A 16,746-nucleotide genomic window follows, 5' to 3' on the forward strand; every position below is an offset into this window, starting at 1 on the left:
CCACACAAAAACTTGTATATCAATGTTTATAGCAGTATTATTCATAATAGCCAAAAGGAAACAACTCAAATGATGACCAATTGATAACTGGATAAACAAAATGTGGTATAGCCATATAATGGAATATTATTCAGCCATAAAAAGAACGAAGTACTGATAAATGCTACAACATGGATACATCTTGAAAATATACTAAGTGAAAGAAGCCAGACGCAAAAAAATATATTGTATGATTTTACTTATGTGTAATCACACAATCATACAGTTTTCTGAGCTTTGCCTATTACATCCAGAATAGGCAAATCCATAGACACAGAAGTATATAATGGGTTGCAAGGACATTTCAATTAAAATTGGATTTGAAATAATCCAATATTGGATTAAATAATCCCAAAAGTTAGATTATTTAATAATTTGGTGCTAGGCCAACTGGTTAACACTCTGAAAGAAAACAGACTCCTATCTTATGCCATACACAAAGATAAATTCCTGATGATTACACATTTAAATGTAAATGTAAAACATAAAATCTTAGAGACCAGATACACAGTATAGAGACAGAGAATACTTTTTTAAATTAAGAAATTTGCCAGGCGCAGTGGCTCACGCCTGTAATCCCAGCACTTTGGGAGGCCGAGGTGGGTGGATCACCTGAGGTCGGGAGTTTGAGACCAGCCTGACCAACATGGAGAAACCCCATCTCTACTAAAAATACAAAATTAGCCAGGCATGGTGGCGTATGCCTGTAATCCCAGCTACTTGGGAGGCTGAGGCAGGAGAATCACTTGAACCCGGGAGGTGGAGGTTGCAGTGAGTTGAGATTGGTCCATTGTACTCCAGCCTGGGCAACAAGAGCGAAACTCCATCATTAAAAAAAAAAAAAAAAAAAAAAAGGACATGAAATTCAAAAGTTATTTAATTATTTATTTTTTGAGACAGAGTCTCACTCTGTCGCCCAGGCTGGAGTGCAGTGGCGCGATCTCAGCTTACTGCAAGCTCCACCTCGCGGGTTCACGCCATTCTCCTGCCTCAGCCTCCCGAGTAGCTGGGACTACAGGTGCCCGCCACCACGCCCGGCTAATTTTTTGTATTTTTAGTAGAGACGGGGTTTCACCGTGTTAGTCAGGATGGTCTCGATCTCCTGACCTTGTGATCCGCCCACCTCGGCCTCCCAAAGTGCTGGGATTACAGGCGTGATCCACCATGCCTGGCCTCAAAAGTTATTTATAAAAGAAAAAGACAAATTTAACTATATACAAATTTTAAACTTTTTTTTTTTTTTTTTTTGAGACATGGTCTTGCTCTGTTGCACAGGATGGAGTACAGTGGCACAATCACAGCTCACTGAAACCTCAATCTCCGGGCTCAAGCAATTCTCCCACCTCAGCCTCCTGAGTTGCTGGGATTACAGGCATGCACCACCTCGCCTGGCTAATTTTCGTATTTTTTTGTAGAGACGGGGGTTTTGCCCTGTTGCCCAGGCTGGTCTCGAACTCCTGAGCTCAAGTGATCTGCCTGCCTCTGCCTCCCAAACTGCTGGGATTTCAGGCATGAGCCATCACATCTGGCCAAATTTTAAACTTTTATATGGCAAAAACTAGTGATTCCCACAGTATGGTCCCTGGACCAGCAGCAGTAGCAGCAGCATCACCTGGGAACTTGTCGGACATGCAAATTCTTGCCTTCCACCCGTCTTACTGAACCAGAAACTGGGTGTGATGCCCAGCAACCCACGTTTCAATAAGCTTTCCACATGATTCTGATACATCACTAAAGTTTGAGGACCACAAATTCAACAGCCAAAAAATAAAATTGGAAAAAAATTTGTAACAAAGATAACATTTAGAAGAGTAACACTTACATGGAGTTTTTATAAGTTGATGGGAAAAGAACAAATAACCAAATAGAAACATGGGCAAAGCATACGAATAGCAATCAGAGAGAAGCCAATCAAAATATGTCAAATGAAATGGTTAAATTCACCTATAGTAAGGGACATGCAAATTAAAATAACAATGTACTTTACATTCATCAAGACAGGAACAATTTTTTTGTTTTTTTCTGAGACAGATTTTCACTCTTGTCGCCCAGGCTGGAGTGTAGTGGTGCGATCTTGGCTCACTGCAACCCCCGCCTGCTGGGTTCAAGCAATTCTCTGGCCTCAGCCTCCCGAGTAGCTGGGATTACAGGCGCCCGCCACCATGCCCAGCTAATTTCTGTGTTTTTAGTAGAGACTAGGTTTCACCATGTTGGCCAGGCTGGTCTCGAACTCCTGACCTCAGGTGATCCACCTGCCTCGGCCTCCCGAAGTGCTGGGATTACAGGTATGAGCCACCGCGCCCAGCAAGACAGGAACAATTTTAAAAGAGCAGTAGCACCCATGCCTAGAGGGAGATGGGTAATTTCATACATGGCTGGTGGAAATGTGAGGTGACACAGCGTTTGTGGAAAGCAATCTGGCAACATCTATAAAACTGAAAATCCATATGACATTCAACCTAGCAATCCAACTCCTGGGACTCTAGCCCCCAGAAATAGAAGCACTCATATATAAAAATATAGCACAAGGGTGTTTAGTGGAGCATTACTGATAGCAGCAAAAAAACGAATCTAAGTGAATGCCCCCATTGGGTATAGCTAAAGAATTCTGGCATATCTGCAGCATGAAATATAATGCAACCATTAAAAAAGATAAAATTAGAGCGGAGGATCTCAACATTATGCTCAACATAGAGCGGAGGATCTGCAACAGAATCACCTGGAGGGCTTGTTAAAACCCAGATCACGGCTGGGCGTGGTGCAGCACTTTGGGAGGCTGAGGCGGGTGGATCACCTGAGGTCAGGAGTTTGAGACCAGCCTGGCCAACACGGTGAAACCCCATCTCTACTAAAAATACAAAAATTAGCTGGGCGTGGTGGCGCATGCCTGTAATCCCAGGTACTCCGGAGGCTAAGACAGGAGAATCGCCTGAACCTAGGAGGCGGAGATTGCAGTGAGCCAAGATTGCACCACTGCATTCCAGCCTGGGCAACAGAGCGAGACGCCCTCTTAAAACAAACAAAGAAACAAAAGCCCAGATCGCTGGGCCCCATCCTCAGAGTTTGTAATTCAGTAGATTTGGAGGGGAGTCCAAAATTTCTGTTTCTAAAAATTCTCAGATGATGCTGATGCTGCTTGTTCAGGGACCACACTTTAAGAATCACTGGTGTAGGATACTGTTAAGTGAGATAAGCGAATGTAAAAATATATTTAATATGGTCCAATTTTTGTAAAATAAACAACTCCCCAAATGCTATACATATGTGTATATTCATATGAAAAAATATGACAAATGCTACACAGTAGGACATTAACATGCGTTTACTTGTGGAGGTGGTGGAGGGGGAGTAAGAGGACACCATTAAAACTGTATACCATATATATGACCACACGCACAGATCATCTTTTACGCTGTTATGTAAAATTGTGTGTAATATGATTAAAAGAAAAAACAAAAAACAAGTAGTTCCTAGCCTTATATTACTTCACTTAAAGCACAGTAGTAGGGAAAACCAGCACACCATTTTTCAGGCATGAACATACCTGATACGAAGACACAGGAGAGGAAAGGTATGGGGAGAGTGCAGACTGAGCAAGCATCCTGTTGGGGGTGATGTTATAAGGGGCTGGGTAAAACCTGTGGGAAGGAACCTCAATCAGTACTGAGTCACAGGAAACCACAAGGGAAGGGCCCCAAGTGATAGGCACAGCCAATGTTCCCTTGACTTTCAAATGAGAGAATCAAGATGAAGCATTTGAGTGTCTGGACACAGGCCATTATCATTTTCAGGTGGCTTGATTATATAAAACCTTACCCATTCTGAAGAGCTGTGGTGGGGTCATAGGTCAAGGCCATGCCGCCCTATAAAGAAAGAACACAGTGTTCACATTGTGAGCCCTTGAGTGAGAATAGGAGCTGGCCCACAATGTCCAAGGCTGGGAATGTTTTAGTTTAACAAATTAAAGCCTGGACAAGTCCCACTACAGCTATTTCAGAGTTTTTCTGATTATGCAGGCCACAAAGCCACACTCGAGAACATACTGGCAGTATGTTAACAGCCAGCATTTCTCAATTACATACTGTAGCTCTCAAGCTTTCCACCTAAGCTCACAGAAATCATGCCATGATCATTTCCATTCCACTTTAATGTCGTTAGTACGCCTGTCTCCTCAGAGGTCCTCTTACCATGTCTCCATTCCTTGGCCAAGCCCGTCCATTTTGCACAAATTTTCCTTGGTTCTGTCGTTTCTTTGGCCCGCCATCAGCAAATTTGCAAAGCAAGGGATCGGATGGGACTGCCGAGAGAGAAGGCAGATGGGCAGCTGAGTCCCACCTCATGTGGCCCAGGCACACTCATGCAAAGCTGCTCCAGAATCTTCACCGGAAGTAACAACCTGTGGCCCTCTCAGCCTGAGCCCCAGATGCCTCACCTGGTACTCCAGGGGGTGTCTTAATATATTTTCCATTAAAGTGGGTGATGATGGCTTCACACTTCTCTGTGGACTCCATCCTAAGGAGCATAAGAGGGGTTAGGCTCTAGCTTCTCCAGGATCTGTGCTCTCCACACATTGAAAGAGAAAGCAAAGCTCTAAGTTCCCAGCCCCACAACTGCTCCAAATGTTATGACTACAGAAGCACAGAGTGTCTGCCACACAAATTCAAGGTTCTTGAAGAGGTAACCCCAACTAGTAATGAAGGTTCTCTCAACTGGTCCCTGTATCGGATCCTCATAGGAATAATGGCGGTCTTCAGACTATTAACGTGGGCCCTCTCTTGTGTCTGCCATATAAATAAGAATACAAGAAATAGAGGTTGTTACCATTATTTTTTATTGGAAAATTCTGAATGAAAATTGTTCCTTTAATTTGATAAAATTGTACAAGCTAAGAATTTGCCAATATTTATTTTTTGCTTCTTGTTGTAATTAAGGTCAAGGTCTAATTAGTTATTGATAATATCATTAATATTTCATGAATCTGTGGAAGGAAAAAGCAATAAGAAAGAGTTCATAGCCCATAGTGATAGAAAAAGGAATGCTGGAGTCTACTGAGTTAGTTTCTTGTTGGAGAAAGAGAAATAAGGAATCAGAAAACTGAGATTCCAGCACCAGTTCGCCACCCAGAGCTCTGTGAGTTAGGACACTCACAAAAACCCTCTGATTGGCTGGGTGCGGTGGCTCACACCTGTAATCCCAGCACTTTGGGAGGCTGAGGCAGGCAGATCACCTGAGGTCAGGAGTTTGAGACCAGCCTGGACAACATGGAGAAACCCCTTCTCTACTAAAAATACAAAAATTAGCCGGGAGTGGTAGCACTTGCCTGTAGTCCCAGCTACTCGGGAGGCAGAGGTAAGAGAATCACTTGAACCTGGGAGGCAAAGGTTGCAGTGAGCTGAGATCACGCCATTGCACTCCAGCCTGGGCAACAGGGTGAGAATCCGTGTTAAAAAAAAAAAAAAAAAAAAAAAAGGCCAGGCGCGGTGGTTCATGCCTGTAATCCCAGCACTTTGGGAGGCTGAGGCGGGCGGATCACGAGGTCAAGAGATCAAGACCATCCTGGCCAACATGGTGAAACCCCGTCTCTACTAAAAATACAAAAAAAAATTAGCTGAGCATGGTGGTGCGTGCCAGTAGTCCCAGCTACTCGGGAGGCTGAGGCAGAAGAATTGCTTGAACCCGGGAAGCAGAGGCTGCAGTGAGCTGAGATCACGCCACTGCACTCCAGCCTAAGCGACAGAGCAAGACTCCATCTCAAAAACAACAACAACAAAAAACAAAACAAAACAAAAAAACCCCTCTGATCCACTCCTTATTTGTGCTTTAGAGATAACATCCATCTACCCTACCACTTGGTGTTGTGTAGATCAAAGGAGATAATGTATATAAATGTGTTCTAAAAATTATAAGGGACTATGTAGAACAAGGAACAGTATTTTCACCTATTTCCATATTTAAAGTAACTCAGTATATTTAATCTATTTCCATATTTAAAGTAAGACTCACATTTTCTGTGCCAATGACCACCAGAAATATGAACCATTCCTATAAAAGTTTTTTTTTTTTTTTTTTCGAGACTGCGTCTCACTCTGTCGCCCAGGTTGGAGTGCAGTGGCGCGATCTCAGCTCACTGCAAGTTCTGCCTCCTGGGTTCACACCATTCTCCTGCCTCAGCCTCCCGAGTAAGCTGGGACTACAGGTGCCCGCCACCATACCCGGCTAATTTTTTGTATTTTTAGTAGAGACGGGGTTTCACCGTGTTAGCCAGGATGGTCTCGATCTCTTGACCTCGTGATCCGCCCGCCTCGGCCTCCCAAAGTGCTGGGATTACAGGCGTGAGTCACTGCACCCGGCCAAAAGAAGAGATTTTTAAAAGTCCTCAAATTGAGCCTTTTAGAGAAAACCACACATTAGGTATCGTAGAGCTGTGGTCTTCTGTTGGGTACTTCTACCCCTTACAGTCTTTCCAAAGGGTAAGCAGGCCGTGGAGCATTTCAGAATCTCAACTTTCTCAAAAATGGTTAAATCTAATCTTCCTGAGGGAGAGCTCCTGATGGCTAATGATCAAGGCTGAAGTTCCCTCTTACGATAGCTCCTCTCAAATGGTTTCCAATTCTTTAGAAACAACAAAGTTGGGGGACTTTAGCAAGTTGTCAATTCACACATAAAAAATCAATTTTGATGACAGAACACCTTGGTTCTTGGCATATAATTCAGAAGGATTTTTTGTTTGTTTTTTTAGATGGAGTCTCGCTCTGTTGCCTAGGCTGGAGTGCAGTGGTGCAATCTCGGCTCACTGCAACCTCCTCCTCCCAGGTTCAAACGATTCTCCTACCTCAGCTCCCCAGTAGCTGGGATTACTGGCATGTCCCACTATGCCTGGCTAATTGCTGTATTTTTAGTAGAGATGGGGTTTCGCCATGTTGTCCAGGCTGGTCTCAAACTCCTGGCCTCAAGTGATCCGCCTGCTTCAGCCTCCCAAAGTGCTGGGATTACAGGTACAAGCCACCATACCTAGCCAGAAGAAATTTTTAAAATTCCTGTTTTAACAAAATTCTTTCCATTCCCATCTACTTATTTATGAGAACAAGGTTTCTTAGCATGAAAACAAAAAGCAGGAACAGAACTGGCATTAAACTCTCCCTTGTTACAGTAATAAACAATATTAATTTATGCTTACCTGACCTAATTAGAAAAATCTAAACAAAAGAAAACCTATCCATGTCATAGATGCTTCTGTATATGCAATAAAATTTACTTCTATAAAATAATTTGGCCGGGTGCAGTGGCTCACTTCGGTAATCTCAGCACTTTGGGAAGCCAAGGTGGATGGGTCACTTGAGGCCAGGAGTTCAAGACCAGCCTGGCCAACCTGGTGAAACCCTGCCTCTACTAAAAATACAAAAATTAGCTGGGCATGGTGGCATGCAACTGTAATCCTAGCTACTTGGGAGGCTGAGGCACAAGAATCGCCTGAACCTGGGAGGTGGAGGTTACAGTGAGCTGAGATCGCACCACTGTACTCCAGCCTGGGCAACAGAGTAAGATGCCATCTCAAAAAAAAAAAAAAAAAAAAAAAAATTTCGGGCCAGGCACAGTAGCTCATGCCTAAATCCCAGCACTTTGAAAGGCTGAGGCAGGAGGACTGCTTGAGCCCAGGCATTCAAGACCAGCTTGGGCTAAACAGTGAGACTCCCAACTCTACAAAAAATTTAAAAAATTAGGCCGGGTGCAGTGGCTCACGCCTGTAATCCTAGCACTCTGGGAGGCTGAGGCAGGTGGACTGCCTGAGCTCAGCTCAGGAGTTCGAGACCAGCCTGGGCAACACGGTAAAACCCAGTCTCTACTAAAATACAAAAAATTAGCCGGGTGTGGCGGCATGTGCCAATGGTCCCAGCTACTCGGGAGGTTGAGGCAGGAGAATTGCTTGAACCTGGAAGGCAGAGGTTGCCGTGAGCCAAGATCGCACCACTGCAATCCAGCCTGGGTGACAGTGTGAAACTCCATCTCCAAAAAAAAAATTAAAAAATTTGCTGCCCCCACCATCCCCCCCCAAAAAAATTAGCTGGGCATGGTGGTAGGGAGGTGTGAGGATCACTTGAGCCCAGAAGGTCAAGGCTGTAGTAAGCCAGGATCGTACCACTGCACTCTAGCCTGCACAACCAAGTGAGACCCTGTCTCAATAATAATAATATTAATAATAATTTTGTATGAACATTTTATTTTATTTAATTTATTATTATTATTTTTGAGACGGAGTTTCGCTCTTATTGTCCAGGCTGGAGTGCAGTGGTGTGATCTCGGCTCACTGCAACTTCCGCCTCCTGGGTTCAAGTGATTCTCTTGCCTCAGACTCCTGAGTAGCTGGGATTACAGGCACCTGCCACCACACCCAGCTAATTTTTGTATTTTTAGTAGAGACAGGGTTTCACCAAGTTGACCAGGCTGGTCTCGAACTCCTGACCTCAGGTGATCCACCCACTTTGGCCTCCCAAAGTGCTGGGATTACAGGCGTGAGCCACTGCCCCTGGCCTTGTATGAACATTTTAATATATTTATGTTGTCTGGGCAATTGCGAGCTCATCATTGTAAAGATAACTTTTTTTTTTTTTTGACTCTCACTCTGTCATCCAGGCTGGAGTGCAGTGGGGTGATCTCAGCTCACTGCAACCTCCATCTCCTGGGTTCAAGTGATTCTCTCACCTCAGCCTCCTGAGTAGCTGGAATTACAGGTGGCCACCAACACACCCAGCTAATTTTTATATTTTTAGTAGAGACGGGGGTTTCACCATTTTGGCCAGGCTGGTCTCGAATTCCTGACCTCAAGTGATCTGCCCACTTCAGCCTCCCAAAGTGCTGGGATTATACAGGCATGAGCTACCATGCCTGGCCAAAATTTTTAATTTATATACATATTTTTGTTGCAGAGAAGTATGACAAGATGATCCACAAAGACTTTATAAAAATATTTTACACTAGAATACAATTCTATGGAGAAATGGAATAGAAACAAAATTCTATAGAGAAATGGAATAGAAACACAAGATCAAGAAGCAAAAAGGAATATAAGAATGATATGAGATTTATGACTATAGTAGTCCCTCCTTATCCTCAGGAGATACATTCCAAGGCCCCTAGTGGATGCCTGAAACCATGGATAGTACCAAACCCTAGATATACTATGCTTTTTCATCCGATGGCCACGATGGCTACTAAGTGACTAATGGGTGGGTAGCATTTGCAGTGTGGATACTTTGGACAAAGGGTGGGATGGAGCAGACAACATGAAATTTTTTATTTATTTATGTCTTTGAGACAGAATCTCACTGTGTCACTCATGTTAGAGTGCAGTGGTGCGATCTTGGCTCACTGCAACCTCTGCCTCTCAGGTTCAAGCAATTCTACTGCCTCAGCCTCCCGAGTAGCTGGGACTACAGGTGCACACTACCACGCCTGGCTAGCTTTGTATTTTTAATGGAGATAGGGTTTTACCATGTTGACCAGGCTGGTCTTGACCTCCTATATCAAGTGATCTGCTCGCCTCGGCCTCCCAAAGTGTTGGGATTACAGGCATGAGCCACCGAGCCCGGCCTGAATTTTAATCATGCTACTCAGAATGGCATACAATTTAAAAACTTTGTAACTATTTCTGGACTTTTACGTTTAATATTTTCAGTTGACTGTGGGTAACTGAAACCATAGAAAGTAAAACCATAAATAAGGGGGGACCACTCTATTTTTTTTTTTTTTTTTTTTTTGAGATGGAGTTTTGCTCTTGTCGCCCAGGCTGGAGTGCAATGGCATGATCTCAGCTCACCGTAACCTCCGCCTCCCAGGTTCAAGTGATTCTCCTGCCTCAGCCTCCTGAGTAGCTGGGATTACAGGCATGCGCCACCATACCCAGCTAATTTTGTATTTTTAGTAGAGACAGGGTTTTTCCACGTTGGTCAGGCTGGTCTCGAACTCCCGACCTCAGGTGATCTGCCCGCCTCGGCTTCCCAAAGTGCTGGGATTACAGGCATAAGCCACCACGCCCGGCCGAGACTACTGTATTTAAATTAAAAAAAAAAAGTAGCCCCTTTTTTTTGAGAGGGGGTGTAGGGGTAAGGGGGACTTGGAAGTGGCTGGGGGTCCTATGGGCCCATAGCTCCATCCCCAGGGCAAGACCCACCCCATCTGCCTGCAGCCCTACCCATATTCCTGTATTGATTTATTTATTGAGACAGGGTCTCACTCTGTAGCCCAGGCCAGAGTGCAGTGGTGTGATCATGGTTGAGTGCAGTTTTGACCTCCTGGGCTCAGGTGATCCTCCCACCTTAGCCTCCCAGGTAGCTGGGACTATAGGCACGTGACACCATGCTCAGCTAATTTTTTTGTTTGTTTGTTTTGTTTTTATAGAGATGGAGTTTCACATGTTGCCCAGGCTGGTCTTGAACTCCTGAGCTCAAGTGATCTGCCCGCCTCAGCCTCCCAAAGTCCGGTTTGTTTTTGAGACGAGTCTCACTCTGTCGCCCAGGCTGAAGTGCATGTCACCCAGGCTGAAGAGCCTTGGTGCGATCTGGGCTCACTGCAAGCTCCGCCTCCCGGGTTCACACCATTCTCCAGCATCAGCCTCCCGAGTAAGCTGGGACTACAGGCGCCTGCCACCACGCCTGGCTTTTTTTTTTTTTTTTTTTTTTTTTTTTTTTGAGACAGAGTCTCGCTCTGTCGCCCAGACTGGAGTGCAGTGGCGTGATCTCGGCTCACTGCAAGCTCTGCCTCCTGGGTTCACGCCATTCTCCTGCCTCAGCCTCCCGAGTAGCTGGGACTACAAGCGCCCGCCACCGCACCCAGCTAATTTTTTGTATTTTTAGTAGAGACGGGGTTTCACCGTGGTCTCGATCTCCTGACCTTGTGATTCACCCGCCTCGGCCTCCCAAAGTGCTAGGATTACAGGCATGAGCCACCACGCCCGGCAGGCCTGGCTAATTTTTTGTATTTTTAGTAGAGACGGGGTTTCGCCGTGTTAGCCAGGATGATCTCGATCTCCTGACCTCACGATCCACCCGCCTCGGTCTCCCAAAGTGCTGGGATTACAGGCGTGAGTTACCGAGTCCGGCCAAAGTCAGGTATTTTTTAAATGAATGATTTGTGTATCAGATTGATATGATATTTGGATCTCATTTGAATACATTTTAAATGAGGTAACAGTTTTATTTTAAATGCCAATATTTATAATTTGCTGGAAATCATACTTTGCATGAATCTGAATACATGAAGAAAACTTGTAGACAATAACATAGAAACATACAAGAAATTTCACAGTTTTTCAAAAGTCTCTAAAGCCACAGTTCCTAAACTGTGCTCAGGCACTGTGGGTGGCTGTGGTGAACTCAGAGGGGCACAATGAGGGTTATTTTAACTCTTTGAAGAAAAACAGCAATATCTGTTGGAAAATGTGGGCACTACTAACTCAAAATTGTTCACTGCGTCAACACTAGTTCCCCCTACAATCCTTTTGATAACATCATATTTTCACAAAGCTGGGTTTAAATAGTTGCTATGACAAAAGCAAATACCATAAGAAAACCAATATGTAACAGGAAATGAGTGTGTAGGTGTCCATTCTGATACCAAATTTTGAGAAGTTGTGCAATTCCAAAAGGCACATATTCCATTAGTAAGTGTAGTTAGAATGAAATAAAGACATGCTCTCTTTCAATGTTTGTGTATTATTTTTTCAAACAGCTACAAAGTTGTTAAAACATAAACACTTCTTAAGCTGTATGGACCATGAAGTTATTGCTGTCAGGGAAGTTTTTAAAAAAGTTGTGTGGACTGGCTGGGCGCAGTGGCTCATGCCTGTAACCCTAGCACTTTGGGAGGCTGAGGCGGCTGGATAACCTGAGGTCAGGAGTTCGAGACCAGCCTGGACAACCTGGTGAAACCACATCTTTACTAAAAATACAAAAATTAGCCGGGCATGGTGGCGGGCGCCTGTAATCCCAGCTACTCAGGAGGCTGAGGCAGGAGAATCACTTGAACCCGGGAGGCAGAGGTTGCAGTGAGCCAAGATTGTGCCATTGCACTCCAGCCTGGGCGACAGAGTGAGATTTCGTCTCAACAACAACAACAAAAAAATACAAAAATTAGCCAGGCGTGGTGGTACGCACCTGTGGTACACGACAGAGCGAGACTCCGTCTCAAAAAAAAAAAAAAAGTGTGGACCATTCAGTTACTTAATAAATGGAACTGTTAGGTATTTCTTTTGATCTAGAGTGAAAAACTATTAGATAACTACAGGTGCCACAAACTGAGAAAGGTTGAGAACCTCTGTTCAACCTGCAAAATAAGTTCGATGGTCCCAAGCCTAGGAACTCTCCTTTAGATATACACGGGATTGCCAGCAGGTGGTGCTACTAAGCTTGAGTCAGCTGGGGAAAAGGAAATATTTCTTCTTCTTTTTTTTTTTTTTTTTTTTTTTTTGAGACGGTGTCTCGCTTTGTCGCCCAGGCTGGAATGCAATGGCGCGATCTCGGCTTACTGCAACCTCCGCCTCCTGGGTTCAAGTGATTCTCCTGCCTCAGCCTCCCAAGTAGCTGGGACTACAGGAGCCCACCACCATACCCAGCTAATTTTTGTATTTTTAGTAGAGATGGGGTTTTACCAGGTTGGCCAGGCTGGTTTCAAACTCCTGACCTCAGGTGATCCACCCGCCTCAGCCTCCCAAAGTGCTGGGATTACAGGTGTGAGCCACCGCGCGCGGCCAAGAGAAACTATTTCTTGTTCCCAAGGTCTCAAACACGCAGAGTAAGGAGGTGTTCACGGACCAGACAAGATATTATAAAGCAAAAAGGGGTGCTTAGCTCACTTAGTCCAGTCATTTTGAAACTTAAAAAAAAAAGTCAAAAGAATCTCCTCTCAAATAAAATCTTAAAATAAATAAAAGCAGAGCCATTTCTTAAGTGGGCTAAGGGAGGCTGATGCCCTATGACAGTGAGGGCAGATACCAAAGCCCAAAGAAGTGCACCTGGGAAAACTGCAGGTGTAGGGAATACTGTGGGAAAATTACTCATCTGAATCAATCTCCACTTCAGAGAGTGAACGAAGGCTCACAAGCTCTGATATCACAGGTGCAGAATTGTTCTGGAATAGAGGTCTCCCAACAGATCTGAAAAGGAAGATCAAAACTTCTACTTCATCCTACTGCTCTCAAAGCCAGAAGGATCAGGGCTCTGCTCTAACACCTACTCCTGTAAGACCCTGGGCAAATCATTTCTACTGAAGAGTTCACTTTCCTCATCCGTAAGATAGAGAATATTTATCTCATAGGGCTGTTGTAAAGATTAAATGAGGGGCCGGGCGCGGTGGCTCACGCCTGTAATCCCAGCATTTTGGGAGGCCGAGGCGGGCGGATCACGAGGTCAGGAGATCGAGACCATCCTGGCTAACACGGTGAAACCCTGTCTCTACTAAAAATACAAAAATTAGCCAGGCGTGGTGGTGGGTGCCTGTAGTCCCAACTACTCAGGAGGCTGAGACAGGAGAATGGCGTGAACCTGGGAGGCGGAGCTTGCAGTGAGCCGAGATCGCGCCACTGCACTCCAGCCCGGGTGACAGCGAGACTCCGTCTCAAAAAAAAAAAAAAAAAAAAAGATTAAATGAGACAACAAGATGAGAAATACTCAGTAAACCATAAGAATGTACAGAATTTTTTACTCTGGTTGGGTCTGGATTAAAGGAACAAAGCCTAGAGTAGCAGGAAGTAGTGGGGAGCTTAGCCGAGTGTGGTGGCTCATGCCTGTAATCCCAACTGCTTAGGTGGCTGAGGCAGGAGGATCACTTGAGCCCAGATGTTCAAGAGCAGCCTGGGCAACACAGGAAGACCCCATCTTTATAAAAAAATATTTAGGTAGGGTCTAATGGGTTTTTGAGTATTGTAACCTATAATAAAATGAATTTTTTTTTTTTTTTTTTTGAGACAGAGTCTCACTCTGTTCCCCAGGCTGGAGTGCAGTGGTATGATCTCAGCTCACTGCAACCTCCGCCTCCCAGGTTCAAGCAATTCTCCTGCCTCAGCCTCCCGAGTAGCTGGGATTACAGGTATGTGCCACCACGTCTGGCTAATTTTTGTATTTTTAGTAGAGACGGGGTTTCACCATGTTTGCCAGGCTGGTCTCAAACTCCTGACCTCAGGTGATGTGCCTGCCTTGGCCTCCCAAAGTGCTGGGATTACAGGTGTAAGCCACCGTGCCTGGCCTAAAATGAACTTTCGACTTACCATCAAGTATTTTTGAATAATAGTACAGTATTTTAACCTTGTGTGGGAAAGGCACAGATTTTGTTTTCTGGTGAGCCCCAAGTGACATTTGTTATTAACCTCATCATTTCCCCACTCCTGCCATCCTCACCTTGCAAAGCCAACACCTCTGCTGGTCCCACTGGTATCTCGAAGGATACGGGTGGAGATAACCTGGCCAAAGGGCTTCAGCATCCCCTCCAGTTCCTGCTCATCCATTGAAAGTGGGAGGTTTGAGATGTATAAATTTGTGGGGTCCTGTTCCTGTTGCTATGGAAATAACAGTGAGAAAATGAGGCTCACATCTCTTATCCCTCTCCCACCCTCAGCCCTCCTCACAAATGACATTTCAGGAAAGAGACTACAGGAAGGGCCCCACATAAACAAAGATTATTCTATTTGTTAACACCCAGTCCCTCTACCACGGGTTGTATATTGAGTTCCAGGAGGGAGAAGTGCAGATTTAATATTTCTAGTACTATACAAGCCCATCATACAAGTCATAAATGGTGTTTGGCTGTCTCTTTTAGAAACAGGCAGAGCAGCATTCCCGCTCTCCCCCAGCAGCCGGTCCCAGAGGCTGGATTCCCTCAGACTGCCTTGCTCCTTGGCTGGCTTGTTTTGAACAGCCCCTCCCCACTTCTCTTCCGGCCACGCAGAATCCTCTAAGTAGGAATGCCTGTTCACTCCCTGATGGAGGAAGAGCAGGAAGAGGGGAGAAGGGAACAGGGAAAGAGCCAGATGCAGAGTTCACTGGGTCACCATGGAGCCCTGAAAGCTACAGTCTCCTAGGACCCTGAAGGCTCCTAAACCTTTGAGCTTTTGTCAGAGGGTTTTACTCCTGGAAGAGGAGGTAGGAGAGCCCTTCCAGGGGATAGAATGTGCAAAATGGCAATATCATCCAATAGTTGTATTTATAAGAATTTAAGCAGTCACTCTGCCCTAAACAGTGGTCACTAGCAACCTTAATCCTCTTCTGGCTTTTCCTTTTGTTTTCCTCTTCTTTAACCATTACAGAAAAGGTGTCTAGCAGGCCTGTCTCACAAGCTCTATGTATAATACTCATAACAGCTTCAGAAAGGCAAAGGGACGGCCAGGCTGTAATTACAGGCTCATGCCTGTAATCCCAGCACTTTGGGAGGCTGAGGTGGGTGGATCACAACGTCAGGAGATCGAGACCATCCTGGCTAACACGGTGAAACCCTGTCTCTACTAAAAATACAAAAAATTAGCCAGGCATGGTGGCGGGTGCCTGTAGTCCCAGCTACTTGGGAGGCTGAGGCAGGAGAATGGCGTGAACCCGGGAGGCGGAGCTTGCAGTGAGCCGAGATTGCGCCACTGCACTCCAGCCTGGGCGACAGAGCGAGACTCTGTCTCAAAATAAATAAAATAAAATAGAAAGGCAAGGGGACAATCCCAACTAACAGAAGAAGTGAGAGAAAAGCTTCTAGATTTCTAGTAGTCTAGGTGAAGACAACAGTTTCAGACAGATCTGAGGAGAAGAGACAGTTTCCTCCCGTGATGTGGCTTCCCTCCTGCCTCCCCAGCCCACTGCCCGGCCCCGTATGGGGAACAACATTAGGAGGTGGAGAGCATTGTTCTGAAATTCTGAGTTGCACAATTGACTTGTTCAGAGAATGTTGCAAAACCACCACAAGCTGTCTGGTAGGGAAGTGGGGCCAGGGTGAAAAATATAGGGAACATAGGGAAGCAGCAGGAGTACTGGAAGAGGCCACCTTACCTTTCTTGCTGCCAATAATTTGGTAAGAGGAAGGGAGCTGATAGAGCTACCTGCCATAGACTTTGAATACATCTTCCTCCAGCAGCCAGGGGTGCTCATGGACTGTCTAGAAAGCACCACGGACAGCCCTTGCCCACTCAATTTCATGGTTCTTAAGCCCTCTGGAAGCCTTAGAACTGGAATTTTGGTGCTAACCACAAACCCCTTGGAGGAACAGACATGGGGCAGTACCCTTACCTTTGCCATCTGTGCCTGTACACCGCTGGCCTTCAGTGCTGTTACAGCCTTCTGTGCTGCTGAAGGGCTGTCAAAATCTACAAAGCCATAGCCTGGAACAGAGAAACAGCATGACTAGGAAGTGGGAGGTGTAAGGAACATAGAGAGGTCCAGGCTTTTCAGGAGACAGAGGAAGAGTTAGGATCCATGTAACAGAAATGGGAGGGAGAAAGAGCTATTGAGAGGTTTCAGGTAGTTATCCACATGCTCCTCAAACCCTGAGATGTGATCTACTTTGTGGCTAAGAATGCCAAAGCAATGAGCTACTCTGGTGTCCCTGCCCTTCTCCCTCCCTCTTAAGAAATTTGAGGTTTCAGGAACTAGGCTCTTCTAATAACCCAAAGCCCCCCTATACCTCTACAAGAATTCACTCCCCTCTTTTCTTGATATACCCCAGAAATGCTAGGCATGTAGG

The 16,746-nt window shown here is 45.3% G+C and overlaps 1 protein-coding gene across 9 annotated transcripts in view; it reads right to left on the minus strand.

Moving 5' to 3' along the window:
- Positions 1-16,746, minus strand: part of RBMS2 (RNA binding motif single stranded interacting protein 2) — a 101,148-nt gene that overhangs the window by 28,440 nt on the left and 55,962 nt on the right. For all 9 annotated transcript variants that reach the window (XM_030822419.1, XM_030822418.1, XM_030822421.1 and 6 more), the window contains 6 exons: positions 16,293-16,384; positions 14,427-14,584; positions 4,472-4,551; positions 4,227-4,336; positions 3,856-3,902; positions 3,584-3,677 (listed from right to left, as the gene is read on the minus strand). In XM_030822419.1, coding sequence (XP_030678279.1) covers positions 3,584-3,677; positions 3,856-3,902; positions 4,227-4,336; positions 4,472-4,551; positions 14,427-14,584; positions 16,293-16,384 — 581 coding nt within the window. The remainder of the gene's footprint in view (positions 1-3,583; positions 3,678-3,855; positions 3,903-4,226; positions 4,337-4,471; positions 4,552-14,426; positions 14,585-16,292; positions 16,385-16,746) is intronic.

The sequence above is a fragment of the Nomascus leucogenys genome, chromosome 11, assembly GCF_006542625.1.
Source record: "Nomascus leucogenys isolate Asia chromosome 11, Asia_NLE_v1, whole genome shotgun sequence".
In the NCBI taxonomy this organism is placed as follows: domain Eukaryota; kingdom Metazoa; phylum Chordata; class Mammalia; order Primates; family Hylobatidae; genus Nomascus; species Nomascus leucogenys.